At 38.1% G+C, this 20,503-nt stretch overlaps 1 protein-coding gene across 1 annotated transcript; it reads left to right on the plus strand.

The window, feature by feature from the left end:
* Positions 1-3,127: 3,127 nt before the first annotated feature.
* Positions 3,128-17,068, plus strand: GFRAL (GDNF family receptor alpha like; the record flags this gene model as incomplete). The annotated part of the gene is made up of 7 exons (XM_009875986.1): positions 3,128-3,262; positions 8,981-9,133; positions 10,617-11,057; positions 11,743-11,799; positions 12,498-12,825; positions 14,903-15,162; positions 16,875-17,068. Coding segments are annotated over 7 exons (1,568 nt in total), but the record flags the coding sequence as incomplete, so codon positions are not given.
* Between the last annotated feature and the right edge of the window lie 3,435 nt (positions 17,069-20,503).

Here is a 20,503-nt window from a genome sequence, read left to right on the forward strand (position 1 = left end):
CCACGGGGAGGCGGGGGAGGGAGGCAGCCCCTCGACTAGCCGGGACACCCCGCCGCTTCCCCCCGCGCCTCTCCTCTCCACGGGTTCCCTTCATAGTTTCCGGCCCTCGCTGCTTCTCCCCGTCGGGGTCAGCACCAACCTGAGACTCCCGGGCCCTGCGGTTTGGGGAGGGCGCCGGTAGCCCGGCGAGTCTGATGAAGCGGGAGGTGGGGCAAGGGTAGCGGGGCCGGCACCGGTGAGAAGTTGAACCGGCGAGGAGAATCACAAGTGGGGTGCCTTGTCTAAAGAAACACTGCAAAGTGGCAAGTGTTTCTTGCTGGTGGTGCTACATGGAGGGCTGTTTCCCTTTGGATCTGAGTGAAGAAAAAGGGGAAATCAACAAAACTGTTGGAGAAGGAGTTGGTAGAAGAGAATACATCGAGACAAGTGTATTAATGTATTTTATTCTCCTTTTCCCCTCTCCTCATATTGTATCCATCCTGTTCTCTTTAACATCCCACTACTCTAAACTGATATTCCACTGTTGAAAACCTTATGCAGGTAGTTCTACCCCAGGATTTGTTAGAATGAAGTTGTCATTTATCTCTTTTCAACTATATTCAAACTATATTCAAGTATAATTCGACATTCTCCTTCGGAGCTAGCTGTCTTGGGTCTCTTGCAGTTGGATAGAAACCACAGCTTGGTTTCCCATTATTTATTACAACTCTTCAGTCTTGGGACAGACACTGTAGTTCCTCAATTCATCAACTCTTCATCTCAAAATGAAGGTGCTAATATGTCCCTTCCCTGTCCACCCCCTTTTCACTTTGGACACCAAATTCTTCAAGTCGAGAAATTTTACACATACCAAGTGATTCAGTAGACTCCTGTACAAAAATACAGACACCTATAGAAATGTAAATTTATGTATCTTCAAATCAAAATCGTTCCATTTAAAAGTTTTAGCTACAAGATAAATCTGCTCTAAACTCTGCTAAGTAGAAAGCAGTCACTGAGTACTCCACTAAATAGCTAAGTGAATGACTAAAGTGATAACTGTTAATTAAAGCCATTGTATAAGCTACAGTGCACTGGATTCTGAAACTATATAGGCCAGTTTGTTTCATGTAGATTTGCCACGGTATGTGGCCTGTGTACTGCCGAGGAAACAAAAGATCTATCCATAATATGTCATTTGACCTGGAGAAGCCCTTTCTTAGACTGAATTAGCTTCAATCATAGATTAAGCCACTCAGCTGTTATTTTGCAAAAGCATCTCCTCCTTTTTTGGGGGCACGATTTCCAGGTGGTTTTGAAATAAACACATTGTGAAATAATCCTAACAAAGGAGCAGGAACTGCTAACTGGCTGCTCAATCAGTCCTACTTTGATTATTCATTTTCAGCCACTGGTTCTGAAAAGCTGTCTTAACAGGAGGGACATAGCCCAGAGTCTTTGTGCTGCAAATTCTCACCATCATGTTAGAATCTACAAAATAGGTAGTCATCCAGCAAAATACCGTTTCTTTAAATTGTCTTGGTTTTGTGATTTTGTATTGCTTTAGATATAAAGTCATTTTCACCTGGATGGTATTTGGCAACTTTGTTCTTCTCTGTCATATGAATAAACAGTGAGTTATTTCAAAATTAGAAAGCACTTTTGGAGACCATCCCAGGTATAACATGTGGTTATAGTGAGCCAAAATCATCCCTTTGGATGGGCCAGCCTCACACTTCTCAATGTCAAGTGGCAGGAACCATTTCTATTGATCGGTCTCCCAGGCTGACCAACGGATAAAAAAACAGGCTGGAAATCACTGATCTCACAACGAGCCCTGCACAGATCAGAGAACTGACAGGAATAAGTACAAATGGGGAAGGATTAGCACCAGCTATGACAAGCATATGTGGGCTCATATGTGCCTCCGAGGTACACTAGGTGCTATTGCACGTGTCAGTTGTAAAGTATATATAAGAACAAAGTATATAACAACATGTCTTCAGAAAGCATTCCGTATGGCAGCAGCTTTACACCACAGGTAAGCATGATTTCCAGAAGGGATACTATCCCCTCTAAACCATAGCAGCTCTTTAAGATTATTGAGAGTGATATTTGATATTTTATTTCTTATTTCTCAAATATATCACCAGAAACATTTAATTTCTTTGGATAGGATCTGGACAAGTCCTGAGAGAATATTTCATGCCTCTTGTAGATGATGTTTAAGAAATTAAACAATGCCGGACATACCATATGAAATTTCCTGAACATGTTTAAAAAAAGGAGACTTGGCCTGGGAGATTCTATGTCCTTCAATACGTAAGGAAAACACTCCCATAAGGCCTGAAATCAGTGTCTGAAAATTTTATAGAAAATTAAGACACATTACCAATTAGAGTTTGTGTTACCATGGGAATGTTGATGAAAAGCTAAACTCCAACTAATTTGTTTTTTCTTAGCAAGGCAATTTAATTTTCTACTGATAAGCCAGAGGTGGTGCTGATATAAAATTATTTACTCTGAAACCTCTTTATCAGTCTTCAGTTTCAGAAATTTTTTATGCAATTAACATGGCCTTTAGGTTCAGTGCATTCAGGGAAGCAGATAAAGACATAAATGTTGAGGTTACTTTCAAGAAATGATGCCTCTTTAAGTAAAAACAAAGCATGAGGAGTACTGTATTATGAAATAAAATCTTACGTATTATCTAACAGTTATGTAACTATCAAATTTCTTTCGTTTGGTCTATTGACAGGAATTCCTGTGTAGTGTCTCGCTTGACGAAAGTGCAGTACAAATAAAGTGCTGTTTCCACTAAATTTTATACTTTTCTCTAATTTATTATGGACCTTAGAACTGGAGTAATTTCTATATGTTTGTGGGCTGATGTCATACATAGCTATGGTTATAATTCTTTGGTCAAACCAGTACAAAATATGCCACACTCCAACTTTTAAAATTTAAAATTCAAAATTAATTTTCCAATTGTAAAACTAAAGAATAGTTTTATTCTGTTAAATAACTTAGTAGAAAATTTCACTCTAGATAAAATATGGTAAATTATAATATGATAATCTAAGTGTAAATGAAGAAGGTCAGTACAATATCTATTGTATTAGGTAGTCATTGCATTCTGTTTTTACAGTGTTGTTCATGTACTTCACAAATATATCTACTGCCCAGACTACTGACTGTCTGCAATTGAGGGAGCAATGTATAAATGCTGCAAATGGATGTGAGAGTGTCTGGAAAGTTGTTGAAGATGTCTGCAATATTTCAGGTAATTCTTTATTTTGAATTGATGAATGGTTGCATATTCTTAGTTTATCTTAATATTGCTGTGGTAACTAGATGAAGTCAGATTTCAAAGACAAAATGACAGCAAAGAGCAGTCAACTTCTGAAATCCTTGACAGTGGCCAATATTATTTTCAGTAAAAGCCATACTATCTCTTCAATAGGGCAATAAATGAAATTTCTGGACTATGAACAAAGTCAGAGTCTGAACAAATTCAAGAATTCAGTGGAAATTATGCTCTCATGGGGTCCTGTTAAAGAAAGCCAGCATGCAGCTGGAAAAAAATGCCAACCTTCCTTTCCATAATTTGGAGTTGATCTGTCTCTTCCTGGGTGTGTTCAAGGTCATGTTGGATGGAGCTTTGGGGACCCTGATCTAGTGGGAGAGAGGTATCCCTGCCCATGGCAGTATGGGTGGGCACTAGATGATCTTTAAGGTCCCTTTCAGCCCAAACAATTCTATGCATCTGTGATTTATCATAGAATCATAGAACAATTCAGGTTGGAAAAGACTCTTGGGATCATCTCACACAATATCCAAAACAAGGTAGTATTTACTTAATTTTCAAATATTGTATTAGAATAAGAAATAAATCAAATAAAGCATACTTCAAAGAAAGTTGTGCTGTAGGGAGGCACATTGTATTTATTCAATGACTAGTACTTACATATCAGAGTGATTCACTTGCAGGAAGTGATGTATGATAAAGTGCAGGTTACAATGTGACTAAGCCTCCTTGAATAATTTAACAGATTCTCACATAAATGAAAGCAGAAAATTAGTCTCTGTTTGTTGTACTTCCAACATTTGGTGTATCATTTCCAAGCAAAGTTTATTTTTAAGTGAGAGAAGACCAGATTTGACCTGCAATTCATCCTCATCTCGGTTGTTGTTCAGATGAAATTGTTCCTTTCTCCTGAGACCTATTATCTTCTTGAACAAATCTTGGCTCTGAGTCACCATCCTTCTCTTTCTTTAAATCCATCCAAGACCAAGACCTTGCTGTTAAATTTTGAGTATTCACTTGCCAGGTGCTGTGAATATGGAAAGGAGAAGAAGACTGGTAATGTCATTAGACCAATCTAGTAATGATGCCTTGGTTGACTGATAAATGTCAAGGGCCTTGATATGCCAAGGATACATCAGTACTAGCAAATAAAATGGTCCAGGGACTATATTCTGGCCATGAGTGCAACTGTCATGAAGCAGCATGCATCTATACTAGTCCTACCCCCTGCATTTTGGAGGTAACTCCACGTTCATGTGATCTTCACAGTCTAGCTGGCTTGGTCCAGACCAGGTACCAAGCAAAAGTGCAGGACTATAGACAGTCACTTGCCACTAGCTTAGCCCATGGCTTGTTTCTGTTCATACATGCAGCAAAGGATATTTAGGTATATAACTGTCATTTCTAGCAGCCTAATTACATAAGGCAGGTTCTCCGTCACTGGGAATCAGAGGTATATGTATTTCCATGGAAACCTCCCTTCTCCTTATATTGACTTTATTTGAACAAAACCAGTCATGTCCTGATGTCATAATCTGTTCTGAGGCTCAGCTGCAACAGAGTTGATAAAGTGAACGTCTGTCAGCCTTCACATCAGGTCCCAGTCTCATGTTTGATCTATGTGGGAAGCCAGGCAGCAGAAGATGCTGCCTCACTTCATCCTCAATAGCCTATTGCAAGAACATTCACCTGCAGTGTTAGCTACCGGAATACCTCTGCCTGAATCATTGCAGAACCCAAGTGTATCAAGTCCCAGGGCAGTAGTCAAAATAATTAGAGCAGAGAATTCTCTGAGGGGTCCTTCTTAGTGTGTCCAGTTCCAAATATGTATCTACTTTGGATAGAGTGGCTGAATACTTTTAAGAACAGAGTGAATAAAAAATACATGATAACCTAATGGTTACTACAGTCCCCAAAGGAACTGGGTTTCAGCTCATGTTCAACTGAGTTTTTAAATATTTTATGTGAAGCGGAGCAGTTTCAAAAGATATGATTGCCATTTCAAAAGAAGTATTGAAATATGCAGTACTTTCAGGCTCAAGATAGCGACCTAAGTATGGGCTCTCTAGAATCAAACCTCTTCCCCAAATCAGAAGAGATTGAATTTGCTTCTCTCACATCATTCACAAAGGTGTTAGGACCAAGACTACCTGACACAAAGATCAGGATTCGTTCTGTAACCTATTCTTCACCATACCCTGCAATCAGATGAAGTGGACCAGCATACTGACTTCTGTGGTCTCCCCTTTGGATTTGTCACATTGTCTTGTAGTATGTGATTTCTCTCACTTACTGTCCTATGTGTCATTCACTGATAGTAAAAACACTTGTAACTGGGTCAGAGAGACCTTCTGCAAATAAACTTTTGTGATTTCTTGTTTAGTTTTGCATCTGCATATTTCCTTAGGATAATAGCCTTTGGCAAGGACTCTCCAGCATTTCAGGGCACTCGGATAGTGCATTTGGTCTAGGAAAGATTATTCTAAATGTGGTTATTGGGTACCATGACCCCAAAGAGTGTAAACCCATAGTCAGAAAGTTGATGGTACCTCTCAGAGAGCCCACAGAAACAGCAACAGAAAAACTACCAGCAGCATTATTAGTAAGAGTAATGTTATACTATCTGTCAAGAGTACTCTACATGTATGAGACTAGAAACTTCACGGATGAGCTGCATGAGTTCAAAGGCTGAGCAGCAGCATATTAGTTGGAGGAAACAAGCCATGGGGCAAATACTCCTTTTGCCAGCTTCTTCATGAAAAAACTAACTACAAATGATAATTATACTTCTGCTCTGTGGTATGAGATCAATAATTCAATCCCTCAGGCTGCAATCTCCACGTTAAATGTGTGCATGATCAGGACCTCCATCCTTGGTTCTTCAAACTCCGTCTGGTGGCAATCTCCAAATAACTGCGTTGCATTACTTAGTGAGAAAGGAGAAAGGGAAAGAAAAAGAGAGGAGGAGGGAAGAGAGAGGGGGAAAGAGAGACAGAGACAACTGGTTGGGGTTCCTGCATTGGTCCTGCCAATGAGGGTTCAAGAATACCATCATCTTTACTTCTCCTCCTGCACTTCTTTCTCTCCTTTTTCTTTTTTTCTTTTTTTCTTTTATTCTTTTTTCTTTTCTTCTTTGTCTTCTTTGTCTTCTTTTTCTTCTTTTTCTTTTTTTCTTCTTTTTCTTCTTTTTCTTCTTTTTCTTCTTTTTCTTCTTTTTTTTTTTCTTCTTTTTCTTCTTTTTCTTCTTCTTCTTCTTCTTCTTCTTCTTCTTCTTCTTCTTCTTCTTCTTCTTCATGCAGACATGCTGTGTGTCAGGTAGAGGGACAACATCCTTCATTGTTTTCAATAATCTTCATTAGCATATGTGATTGCCCTATCTCCATGGGAGATATGTTATGACACAAGGCCATCCTCCCTTCACAAGGTTCTTGATCTCATTCATATTTGGGCCAGGGCTGTTTGAGGCATCTGTTTCCTGCTTCCCTCTACCACATTCCATTTGCCACTTATCAGTTTGCTGCACAGGGCCAGAAACTGGTCTTGGATTTCTCCAAGAAGTGTTTAAGGCCACCATTCACACATCTGTCTGCTACACCACCCCTGGAGGTGTTTAAGAGATGGGTAGATGTTGTGCTGAGGGCCATAGTTTAGTGGTGCTGATAGGGCTAGGGAAAAGGTTGGACCTGATGATCTTGAAGATCTCTTCCAAATGAAACTGTTCTATGATTCTGTGATTCTATATACTTTCTTAATTTTTCAGACTTGGAAGCACCAGGGTTAAAAAAAATCTCAGTTCACTTAAATATTAAGGAATTACATTTTGAATTAGATTTGGAAGAGTTTATTTTTCTTAGAACAGAACCAATGAGGTTGGAAGGGACATCTGGAGATCTAGTCCAAACCTTCTGCTCAGGTGGTGTCAGCTGCAGACAGTCTTTCAGGACTGTGTCCAGTTGGATTTTTAATAACTACAGTGACAGAGGCACCAATGACCCTTCTGGGCAACCTCATTCCCTGTTAGATGATCCTTATAGTTAAAAGTTTTTTTCTGATCTTTAAATAGAATTTCATGTACTTCAGTTTGTACCTCTTGTCCTGTCACTGGGTACCATTGTGGAGTCTGTCCATACCTTACTCACTCCACTCCAATCAGGTATTTATACACATGGATATGTGTACTGGTACACCCCTGTGCCTTCTCTGCACCAGGCTGAGCAATCCCACCTCTCTCAGCCTCTCCTCATAGGACAGATGCATTAGTCACATGTGGCATTTTGCAAGAGGCACTCCAGCATGCCCATGTCGCTCCTGTCCTCAGGAGCCCAGCACTGGACACAGTATGCCAGATGTGGTCTCACCAGTGCTAGAGAATAAAACTCAGTGCTTTCCTCTGCAGTCTTTAGATGCAGTTCCCATTGAGATGACAAGAGTTGACTGTGCAAGAACAGAGATTATCACTCTGGAAGGGCCAGCTTCTACTCTGTCATACTTCTGTCTCTGGTCCCACGTGTGTAAATTATGTACATACAAATAAATTGAACTATGAACGATAGCTGCCGAGCATTAGGTCAGAGAGTATTTTTTCTAAATGCCTTGAAAGCACATGTTTAAGCTAAAATATATTAACTAGAACTAATAAATGACAAAGCACCAATAATTGAAATCCAGCAATAAAATATTTTCTGCTCTTCATCACAGCTGAATCAACACAGTGCACAAACACACCAATACTGATAATAGGTTATTTCTACACAGCTTTCAAGAAGCCAGGCAACAGAACCCCATAAATCTGATGTGCTTCCTGATTCTATCTATGGCCTTTGTATGTTCATAGTCCCACAACCTGTCTCTCACCCCCTGGCTGTCAGCTGCTGTGATTCAGTGCTGTGTGTTCACCATGCACAGGGCCACCCTGAATATAGCCTCACTACCTGACTCCTAACCAGAACTTGATAGTGCCATGAAGACAGACGAGCTAAGCGAGGCTGGGGTGCTGTATAAAATATAGTGGGATTTCTGTTTCTTATTCTTTTATCTCTACTACCTCCACATTTGAAGTCTCCTCAGGATCTTGAAGAAGGCAGTCATAAATTTTGTAAATTATTTATTTTTTTACATAAAAAATTTTTTTACACATTCTCCTGATCTTTGTTGCTCTTTTCCTACCCCTGCAATTTGTCCTTCTGAAATTGTCTCCTGAAATACCTTCATTAGCTCTTATTCACTGGATAAAATATAGAGCATATATTATCTATAGCATATCTAATCTAAATCTATCTTTTTTCAGTTTGAAGCCATTACTCCTCATCCTATTGCTTCACTCCCTCATAAAGAGTCCTTCCCCTTCCTCCTTATAGGCCCCTTTTAAGTACTGGAAGGCCGCTATAAGGTCTCTCCAGAGCCTTCTCTTCTCCAGGCTGAACAAACCCAACCCTCTCAGCCTGTCCTCACAGGGAGGTGCTCCAACACCTTGATCATCGTTGTGCAATATTGTACCCACAACTTTATTATATCACTCTGAATATTATTTAAAATTTGTAAATCATCACAAATTTTCAAACAAAACCAAGTTCAAACCATCTTCTCTTGGTAAAACATATTATTTTTGTGCTTCAATTGAATTGTTTTATGTAATCATATCCCTTAATGATTCATAAACATTAACAACATTATAATTTTAATGGTGAGTTCTAGGTAATAGGTGCAAGGCAGAAGACAATATTGGATGTAATAGAATCATCCAGATCCTGGCCGATGAATACCCAGAATTTAGAAACTGTGTCTGTACTACAGATGATTTCTGTAGCATCACAACTTTTCTTGGGAAACAGTGCAGCATTAATAAAGGTAACTAAACATAGCATTTTAATCATAAAGAGCAAAAGGAAATATATAATTTTGTAACCCTTGTTTTAAACGGATGCAAGTTTCTTTTCATATTTCTCGAATCTGATGATTTCCCACCAAAAATAATTTTATCTTTATGATGTGCACTCCAACATGCATCCAAAATCAATGCCGTAACTACTTTTAAATAAATAAAACCAATAAAATGTGTGTAAGAAATTCATATGATTTCTAAAGCTCTTGCTTTAGTGAAAACACAATGTGTGATGAGGGCTCCTTGTTGCCCAAGGAGACTTGAGGGACACTGGATCTACGTTATGTATAGAGCCACATCCAACCACTTTGTGAGTTGCAGTGAGAGTGATTTGGGTTGTGCAGTTGTGTCACACTGTGTTATGGGAACATCTCCACTAAATCTGGGAGAGGTTACTGCATGTGGGAAACACAATTACTGTCTTCATCAAGCAGCAGTTTATATATAAAGCACATCTTTTTAAAATTCCATTGCAATCAGTGGGCCAAGCTCCTTTACATTTATGTTTTAATATCCTGAGAACTCATTCCCTTCAGAAAGCCTACTTCTATAGTTGAGAATTACTGCTCGGAAGGCTTGCAGTTTCTGGTCCAAAGTCTCCTGGATTAATGATTAGCAAAGCTGACATAAGTGAGTTAAATTCAGCCAGTGAATGAGAGTCTGGAAAGTAAGCCCCAAGGTTGATGCCTGGCACTGACCCATCACTCCCCAATGGCATCAATCAGCATAGGTCATATAGTAGTATAATATAGGGCTTCACTGCAGAGGAAATAATAACATCCTGATCTCTCACTTCTTGCCCCAAGCCAGAGAGTGGGTATCTAAAACCTGATGTTAATGTCATTGGAACAGTTGCTTTTGCTTCTAGCAAAGTATTTTATACTTTTTTACTCATTGAGATTTCATTTATCACCAGTACAGCAAAAAGCTTGGATGGAGTTACACTAGTATCAGTTTTACCTACAGGTGATAGCTTATCATGTTGGTAGGTACTTTCAGGAGTAATTCTTCCTGTCTAGCATAGATAACTATTTTAGGTAATGAATAAACCATCTTCTGGAATTTCCACTCTCTCTTTACAAATTATGCATTGAATTAATATGGCAATCCATGATATACTCAATCTATAGGTGGTTAAAATTATGTGAAATGAATTCCTTTATGCACAAATTTTAGTCAAGGTTTTTCATATTACTGTTAGCAGCTGAACTGTTAAAATAAACTGCACTATACAGCTATCACAACACAGTAAGCATGAGGAAGATTCATTAGTCTGCAAGACTCTGAGAGTATTATGTATTTAGATACAGCTCAGAGGGAAACTAGGGCTGTTGCATTAATTTTATTGCATTAAGACAATTATCTTTGTTTGAGTCTCTTTTGAGCTGACCGGTGATGACATTCAATCTTCTGTTTGAATTATATTTATGTTTGGATCTATCTGTACAGAGAATTTGGAAACTTCCTCAAGATCAGGTACTGAATTGAGTTTTAGGCAACAGAGAAACCCCGAAGACCAAAGACACCCAGAAGAATCAGAGACCAACTGCAATATTGCAAAACAACGCTGTCAAGAAGACCCTTACTGCTTTTTAGTGTATAAGAACTTCCAGAGAGCATGTCAGGGGGACGCAGCCAAATGCAGGCTCCTGACGGTCAACCAGGAATGTTTGTCAGTGTGGAGAGAACTGAGGAGAACAGTGCTGGGAGAGTGCAAGTGCTCAGAACCACTTCAGATGAGATGCGTTAAGATATGGAAGGGAATATTTAAGAACTCATGTTTACAACAATCTCAAGAGAGCCAAGCTTCAGCAGCTGGCAAAAATGATGATGAAGATGACAATGATGGTGATGATGTTGATGATGAGAACAATCAGGACACTGACACAGGTTAGAGATAGTCCAGCAGTCTGAATGCTTTCATACATAACAGTAATTTGTGCAAGTCTGTCAAAAAGGTTTTCTTAATCATTTGCAATTTTAAGAGGCTTATTTAGATGCAAATGAACAGTCTGATAAGAAAATGATAGTCTGTGTGCAAATATTGTTGTCCTTCAGTATGTTAATTTGATACAACCTGATTCAAATCAGCCTCTTTTAGTATTACACTATAACTAGAAACAGCATAAGACCAATAATAACAATTTTCCAATAGCAAAAGTTGTCTGCCTGCCTTGACTTCAGATCATGATAAGCAGTTATTTGAGCTTGAAAACCGGGTGCACTGATGAACACATTAAGGCCTTTATTTATTCATAAGAAATCTGACTTTATACTGCACTGAACAGCTCTAAAAACTCTTCCTGAGCTCACAGGATCCATAATTATGTAGATAATGTTATCAGCAGAAATTGATAAACTGTGCTTTCACCCCAAATCTTATGAATATATGTAACAGTGATTTCAGAGTTTGTTAACGAGCTGCCACGTCCTATTTGGTCAAGTTAATTTGTTTTATTCTTGTTTATTTTTACTAGTGGCACTATGCCAGCAACACAGTCAATTCTTTAAAGTCAAAAACTAGGCTAAGACTTGATTTACCTCTTATGCCTGTATCTGTATCTTTTTGTTCTAGACAGTATAAATATAGAAACAAAATTACAATGGAGTTTATCTGCTCTCTCCAGACAAGGTAAGTTTGAGTTTATTTATGAATCCTAATAACTGTTTCTAGCTCTGTTTTCAGATAGTATACAATATATCTGGAGATTAGAAAGATAATTTCCCATTAAAATTACTGAACAGTAGGGTGTCAATAGACCAAACATATTTTCAGTTAAGCTATTGGCTAGATAAGAATCCAAAAATGCCACTTAACAATTTCGATCCTGTTAAATTTACAGAGGCAAACCTTATCCCATAAACATTTTAGAGTCAGAATTATTTAGATTTTTTGGAAGGTTTATAGCATAAGCTAGAAATTCCTAAACTAACTTTAAAAGCACAGAAATGCCATTTATTTTCTCTTCTACATTACTTATTGTGTAGCCTAGCATAAAAATGCATGCTGGCCATTTCAGCAGTTTCAGGTATCCACTAGCCACTAGCTTCCAGAAACTCTTACACACCATGAAGATATTTCCATCTTTCCAGTTTTCATCTTCTTCTCTGTTATTTATTTGGCAGCAGAAGAAACTTGCAGGAGGGTTGCTTATGAGGGCCAAGCATCTGAAGATCACACAATGGGCTTAAAAGAGGCAAATCTAGAAGAGCTGGATCAGAGTTTTTGAAAGTCAAACTTGTTTTTAATGGGAATGTTGCAGGCAGGATGACTACCAATCATCACTTTGAGAGAGGTTTTTTTTAAAAAAACCCTGTTATTCTTTTTAGCATACACAGTAAACAGAACCTGTTTGGATGTCAACAAGGAGTGTGTTGAAGATGAAGTATGTAACAAACAGTTGTCCCTGTACCTTAAGGTTTGCTCATTAAATAAGAAGTGTAACATGGAAGAATGTCAAGCAGCCATAAGGTTCTTCTATCAAAATATGCCTTCTGAAGTTGCCCAAATTATGACGTTTTGTGATTGCATCCCGTTTGATGAATCCTGCCACAGAGCCAAAGACCTTCTCCATGGCAAGCCGTGTGCAGTTACTGCAGTTCCACTCCCATCATGTCTGAATGTGATCCACAGGTGTGAAGAGGATGAGTCATGCAGGTAAGTAGAAGATTTTGCCTATCGATATGCCTGTGGCTAAGGACTGATAAAATGTGTTTTATATACATGCCATATATCTCATCTATAGCCAAAGTTTTTAATGCACTGTATGTATCCTATATTATCACTAAGTATTGTATATTATCGGTTGTGTCTGATGTCTTCACAGATGTCTGCATCAGCTGTGGTAATTCCACAAGTAAACTGAAAAGGTTCATTTTCAGAAAGGTCTAGAATCTATTGTGAGCTTTACTTCTACCTCTTACTTGACTTTTAACACTATTTCTGCTGGACAAACTATGCCATTATGTACTTTCATTACCACTTTTTTCCAATAATGCCTGCCAGGCTGAACCTTTGCCCTCCAACAGTTTGCACAAATTGTACAGCAGACTTGACAAAGTTTGTTTGGTTAAAGTAATTACTTCTTCCATCACAGAGTGTGACCCATGCAACCAACTTGGCTTGTTCAGAAACTGTTGTATTATTCTTTTCACCTCAAGCATACTGATACTTGAAAAAAGTTGCCCTTGAAATATGCACAGACCACCAAACTCATGAAGAATAATGCAGTTTTCAGATTTTATTGTATTTTAGGAAACATGCAACAGAATTAGCCCACATTTGTAGTTCTACTTAAGTGCCACCATTTGTTCATGGTCAGTTGGCTCATTTTGGATTTCAGTCCAGTCATCCGTTCCTTTATGGATTAGATCTGAATTTTACCTCAAAACTACGCTCAGATTAACCTTCAGTCAACAAACCAGGAGGCTGAGAGATGCTTTTAGTTCAGTGTTAGGCTATTTGGACTGATGTCAGTGGGAACTGCCCCTTTTTATGTCAAAAGGAGTTGGGCTACAAGTGTATGTCTGTGCATGTGTCCACATGTAACATAATGGAGACTTGCTGAATTACCCATTATTTTGGGAACATTAATGTTCCCTGGCACTGACAATCAGTGAATATAATTAGCAAAATGAGACTGTGAATTATGGTTAGCCATATCTATAAATCAGGAGGTGAATAAAAATAATTCCATTAGCACAGAGGTGGCATCTGCTTTGAAACCTTTGTTTCTGTAATGAAAATATTTACAATAATGTCCTAGATGATATTATAATAGCCCATGTTTTTCCATGTGACTTGCTTGTTACTGGGACTAGATGACATTTAAAGGTCCCTTAGAGCCCAACGCATCCTGTGATTCCACAGCTACACCATATCAATGGTAAATTAATAGCCTAATTTTATAATTAAGGAAATGTTTTAATATATTAACGTACAATATACAACAGTTTACCTTTATTGTCCCCTAACATTTAAAGTAAGTGATGCATTGATTTCTAATTAATATCTACAGATTTCTTAGTTAACTTTGAGTAGATGTTTTCTATTGTCATACATGGTGCATTAAAGGCCAATTTTATTTTATCCTAAGAGCAAATAAACTGAAATCATTTGAGATTATTGAGCTGGGAAACAAGTTAATTCTCATAACTTACCTCTGCTCTCTATTGATCTTTAAATTCAACAGAATTACTTCCAATTTTTCCCGAGCCTTGGACATTTTGTATTTTGTTAGCATTCCTTCAGGGAGGAAGGGTTGGCACTGAGAGTACATTATTTTATGTAAAGTAAGTTGAATATTCATTCTCCCTTCATGCTGCCCAACAAAATAATCCACTAGAACAGCACTTGGTTTGGTTTTGTTGTGATGACTGGTCAAATTCCTCTATCTGCATTTCTCCCCTGAGGATCTGAAACTGTTGGTATTCACACTGATTTTTTGCTAGACCCTGGGAAAATCTCCACAGGTGCTGATTAGAAGTGCTTTTTCTTAAAACCTTTTTCAGTAAACCCAAGTTTTCCCTTAAATTACAGTTTTGCAGATTTCACTCAAACCAATTAGGTGCAAAACAGAGCAGATTTTAGGCCAGTTATCACCAAACACTGTGATTTTTAAGACTTAAGCAGTACCATATGAATACACTTTCCTTTCATGATGACTCTTAGAAGTCATTTTATGAAAGCACGGAGTTTTTAAGCTGTCGTTGTATACTTCTTCTTTCCCCATCAGGAAAAAATACACAACATTTCGGTCAAAGTGTTGGAGACATGTGACCAAAAAATGTTACAGTGATGAAGCTTGTCTTGAAACTTTACTCAAGGATGACATGCCCTGTTCTGCAAACTCCGATTGCAAAGCAGCCTACATGAGCAACTGGGGCACGATGCTGCGCCTGGAGTGCACTTGCCGTGATTTACCTCCCGCAGAGCAGTCTTTGTGCAACCTCTTCCATCACATGCTTCACAGCAAAACCTGCTTCAGCAAGTTACGTGAGTAACACATAATACTTTAAAGAACAATTAAAGAGTGTTAAAATGCTGACCTTGCCATATCTTTGATAGCACTGATTTCAGCAAGATTTGTACCTTTTTCATTTTTATTCAAAATCAAATTTCTTCTCTGGTTTGGGGAAATATTGTATACTAGTGTTAAACCAATAAAATCAATGGCATGTCTCATTACATGAATTTGCTGGAATAACAATAAAAGAATAACTCCTGGGGCCTGTAATATCGTGCAGATCAGAAAAGTTCCAAAGCCTTCCTGTCATTGGCTTAATGTTGTACTTACAAATAATAGGATACATTATGCTGGGTTTTTTTCCTTTCCTTCCTGGAATCTAAATATTAGTGTAGCTTATACATACCCAGCAACAGACTTTATTGTTCAGAAAACAACTTCAATAATTTAAATGGAACCTCTCAAAGAGAAGTTCCTGTGAATGGAGGCTTCAGGATTTGGCCACCAGTAAAAACCCTGGGGTTAACTCAGATGTAGTATATGTACTTTCTCAGTACCAGTAAAGCTTTTTATGTGCTAAATCAGCTACTTATTTTTGTTAAAGATAAAAACCCTTGCCAAGTCTTTGTTTAAGAGAGAATTGTTGATGTGGTGAGTGGCAAGATGGGAGAAAATATTAATGTTTTAGTATGAATCAGGAGTGTGCCTTCGAAGAAAATCCCCTCTTTGTCCCCACTGCTGTGCTGTGGGTCACATCACAGGGTGGTTCCACATCACAGGTGGTTCCTGGACTCCTGTAGCCTTAAAACTGAACCTAAAGGTTTCTCTGCTCCCTGTGCAATGCTCCAGCTACATCCAGGTATCCAGTTCATGGACCAGATTAAAGACCAAAGTACCCTCTTGTCCCCAGATCTCTGATCTATCACACCAGCTATTTTGCTCTATAAAACCTCTTAGGGTACTTGCTAGTGCATCATACCCTATGCCAGTCATCTTCTATGCATAGTTATAGATATTCTCAGCCTAGTTTAGGAGAGGCAACTGTGTCTAAAGGTTTCAGTGAAAAACAATGACTGTTACACTGTTCCATTTTATGGACTGTCTTTTAAGAATAAGCACTAATTGCCTGCATGCATGTTCTTTTTTTATTTTTAGCAGCCAAAATATTGCCACTGATTAGGGTGCAATTTTTTCTTGTCATTCAAAATCTACCCGGAAATTAAAATCAAGTTGCTGAAGCATTGTTCTTAGGCTTGGTTATTCACTACTAAAATTCAGAATCTGAGAAAAATTTTAAAATCACATGCCAACTGCCCTAGAAAAGTGATCCCGTAACACTCTTAGATTTGAGACTGCGCTGGTGGTGTTTTGCTGATGAGCATTATTTGTTTGCTTTACGGCTGCATCTAATGGTCCAAGTGAGTGATCACATCATTGTGTTACTTATTCTTTACCTATAAAGCAAAACGATGACACTCATGTCATAGTAATCAAATAATTGCTCATCAGCTTTTGCCGTTCCCTGAAGCAGTTTCAGGATTAAATGTGGGGGTTTTGTGATGGAAACTTCCTTAACCTAATTGGGATTGCAGAAGCTTGCTTGCTGCTGTGGTGAAGTGAATTCCTGCTAGTTAAACAAGAGCAGTTTTGGGATCTAGGGCCTTTGGCTGAGTAAAGCATCAGTAGTGACTCTACAGAACTTTTGCAGAGTCTTGTGGCTCTTGTTTTTGTTTTTTTGTAGATGCTAGCTGTAATGCAGCTAAACTGAAGGGAGAGACAATTATGGGTTTGATTGTAAAGCACAGTGTTAAATTCCATTATCTGCATGGCAGATCAGAGAGTGGAGTGAGCACTCTGTTGCAGACCTCATCCAATGCCTCCTGCAAACCTATTCATCTGGATTTTGGATACGGACTTTCACTTTTCCAGTGGTGATGACTTCTACCGCTGAAGTCTTTCTGAACAGGCAAATACTCAGTCTAGAAAAAGGCATCTTTGCCTCTAGATCTGGTGTGAGCCAACATGCAAGTGGTGTCTACACCATCACACCTTCCTACTCTTGTATGGCACTGCCTTGCTACAAATATTTGCCCTTGGGGCTGTGTTCACAGGGGCTGTGTTCACAGGCTGTGGGCTCAGCACAAGGCAAGAACTGTAACTGACTGCTCTCTGAGACATAAGCAGTGGATCAGTGCCAGTGTAGGATCAGTGTCGCCCCATGAATAAGCAAAAATGCCAGAGACAAAAAGTAAAAAAATGTTTCCAAAATATTTTACCTCTGGATTGTGCTTTTGGATTTCATAGAAACACTATACTGCAAGAAGACTTAGGCCATTGCTAATTAGACAACATTCCAGGCTGCAAACATGAGTCTTTGTCATATTGTTTTCATTCTTTTAGGGAATAAAAATTTTTCATCTTACAGCTCATGTGAGTGACCATGCATATTCTTGCATGGTTTAGCCTCTGTAAACTGTTCTATTTAGGCATACCTTTTATTTGTCATTTCAACAGAAGATATATATTTTCAGATACCTTAATGAAATTATGCCCACAAAGAACAAACGCCTCTGTGAAAGAGTTAAGTTCTAGCAATTCATTTGGAGAATAACCTTTTCTTTTTGGAAATGATTTCAAACTGCTAACCCATTTCTCAGCTCTTTATTGATTTGATGGGCCCACTTCTTTTGGTGGGCTTATTTCTAAAATTGTTCCTGTGAAAAGAGAATTTAAACTGTTTTGAGGCAGGGAGTATGTTTAAAGCACACTTGCCCCCACATAAGACGAACTACTGAGATGTCAAAGGAAGAACTTTCATTCACTTTGTTCATTGAGTATCAGTAAAAAATATTGTTAGATAACTGTCTTTATAATTTCTGTGACTCTTATCAAAACACCTAAAAGTAATATTCACTTAAAAATATTTTTAATGGATATTTTCTGTCTAATATTCAGGTCAATTTTCCATTAAGGAGAAAGGTTTTCATTGGGTTAATACAGAAATACCAGGACAAAAGCTTTCCAGAGCAGAGCTCCAATCTTCTTCAGTTAATGGTGAGTTTGGGCAAATCACTCCATGATTTTAATAGAAATACTCCTGAGATTTCCCACATGTATGATGGGGAAGACTAAAGGTTGGGTCCCTTGGTTGGGTTCAGGCAAGCGAGTTCTACCTGTTGCTCGTCTATTTAATATAATGTGGAAATCTCTCTACCTCTTTGGCTTAGCTTATGTAACCACAAAATAAAGATAATGAGACTGAACCAATTTCTCTGATAAGTGGTTTTGAAATAGATGTCTCACAATCACTATATTATAATTGGGAAAAATTAAGCTATTAAGCCCACTAGAGCCTGACTCTCTGTACAGTCATTAGAGAGTAGTAGTCATAATGTGTAATACAAATTATTAGCTTTGATGTCACATCTACTCCTTTCCTATCTCTCTTGACTTTTTGTGCTACAGTAGTTACAACAACAAAATCAGGAAGCCTCAATAAGTGGTCTGAGAAGGGGCTTGGGTTACACTTCATCAGACTTTACCTTCTCATGCACACAATTGCGGATCGTGATATCCCATGGGCTTGAAGAGATGCATCTGGTTTTATTCTCATGCATTTACAAAAGCAATTAAGTGACATGAAGTTTAAGTATACTAATAAAAAAAAATCACGGTTGAAATAATAGTAATTTTATATTTCCTTTTGAAGGAAATTTTCAGAGAGTTAAAATACTAAAGACCTTAATACATAATTACCAACTCTAACAAGAATGACCTGTTCTACCTTGCATGGGGCAGATTACAATAGTCCAGACATTACTATGAATTAGTTCTCAGAACTGTTCATATTGAACACCTTTAACACAGAAAAACTAATTCAAGCTCTGCATGCACTACAATATCAAGGGGTTTCTATCATCTCCATCATTGAACTATTGCTGAAGTGGGCAACCTGGAAAGTAAAAAAAATAAAATAAAGGGAATGGAATTTCTGGCACCTGTATGTGAATAATCAAGCATTCAGCTGTAATTTTAGCATTAACATTACTTACCTAAGATTCATACACAATATCTCAGTGCTCTGTGTGGCCAAAAAAGAAAGTCAGAGGCCCTCAGAGGAAGGTTAATCCCACATTTTCAGACTCCCTTGCTGTGTTCTGGAAGTGTTGACTTCTCTTTGCCAGCCACAGGGGCAGCCTGAATCTTTAGCTGGAACGAGACTGTAGTGGTTATAATGCAAGAAATCCTGTTCTTAGTGAGAAAATGTAAAATGTGAGATACTTCACCCCTGTGACTAATTCTAACTGTAGATCTTTCCCTCAGAGATTCCCATAAATATTTGCAAAGTGCAGCCTGCACCCAGTTAATTCTGTTCCCACTGACATCTGAATACTTTCCAAAAACCTGTCCTTGAACTCTTAACAGAATTCTGGATTGCCTTAGAAAAACAAAAAGAATGCTGATCAGCCTAAACCATACAATAAAATATTCCTTCTATTGAAACTGTCATGTATGTTAGCTGGGAACTCTCTAAGCTATAAATGTCTCATAGGAAGCCAGGTCGAGGAGAAGAATCTGATTCAGGATATCTACCTGATGATAAAAACCATATTGCAAATTGTTTCATAAATCCCACTGCCAAAAATCTAACCCGCTATCCTAGATTGATATGCTAGTAAATGTGCATTACTCAGGCTGCAAAGGGAGTTATCGTCTTTACAAAATATTTATCTTTACTGAAATCAAATCCCAAGAAGGATCCCAGTGCACAGAGGCAAAACAGTTAAATTGTCAAATACGGTCTTTTGTGCGTGTAAAGATATTTGTTTCTTGGCTATTTTCTGCTTGGAAAGCAGGAGACACAATTTGCTGATGTCTTGTGCCTACATTAGAATCTCAGAAGAGACCTTTACTTAGCTTGTCATTGAAAGATACAAGGAGATCTTCCACTAATTCAAACTAGTGATTGTCTACATACGAATACACTCAGAAGAAACTCGGTATTTCTTCAACCGTTTCTTGATTTTATAGTTTAAAAAAAAAAAACACAACAAACCAAAAAAAAACCTTAAAAAACCTCAAAAACCAGTAAGATTTCTCCATTTTGTTCAATGGCACTGCAAATCATGCTATTGGACAAGATAGATTTTAATTAAATAAAAATAAAACTAAACATACCTAAGTATTGTCATATATGTATTTGCAAATAAATATAACCCTGTTCAGTAGGAAGAATATTACACTAGCTTTTAGTGTGTTAACAGGATTGTTTAAAAATCTTGACTGGATTTATACTCATTCACATACCCAGGAGGGTACTGGCCAATCCAGGCTGATACAACCCTGTTAACACAATGTGGTGTGGGTAGA

Source organism: Apaloderma vittatum, unplaced genomic scaffold (assembly GCF_000703405.1).
Source record: "Apaloderma vittatum isolate BGI_N311 unplaced genomic scaffold, ASM70340v1 scaffold14219, whole genome shotgun sequence".
NCBI lineage: Eukaryota > Metazoa > Chordata > Aves > Trogoniformes > Trogonidae > Apaloderma > Apaloderma vittatum.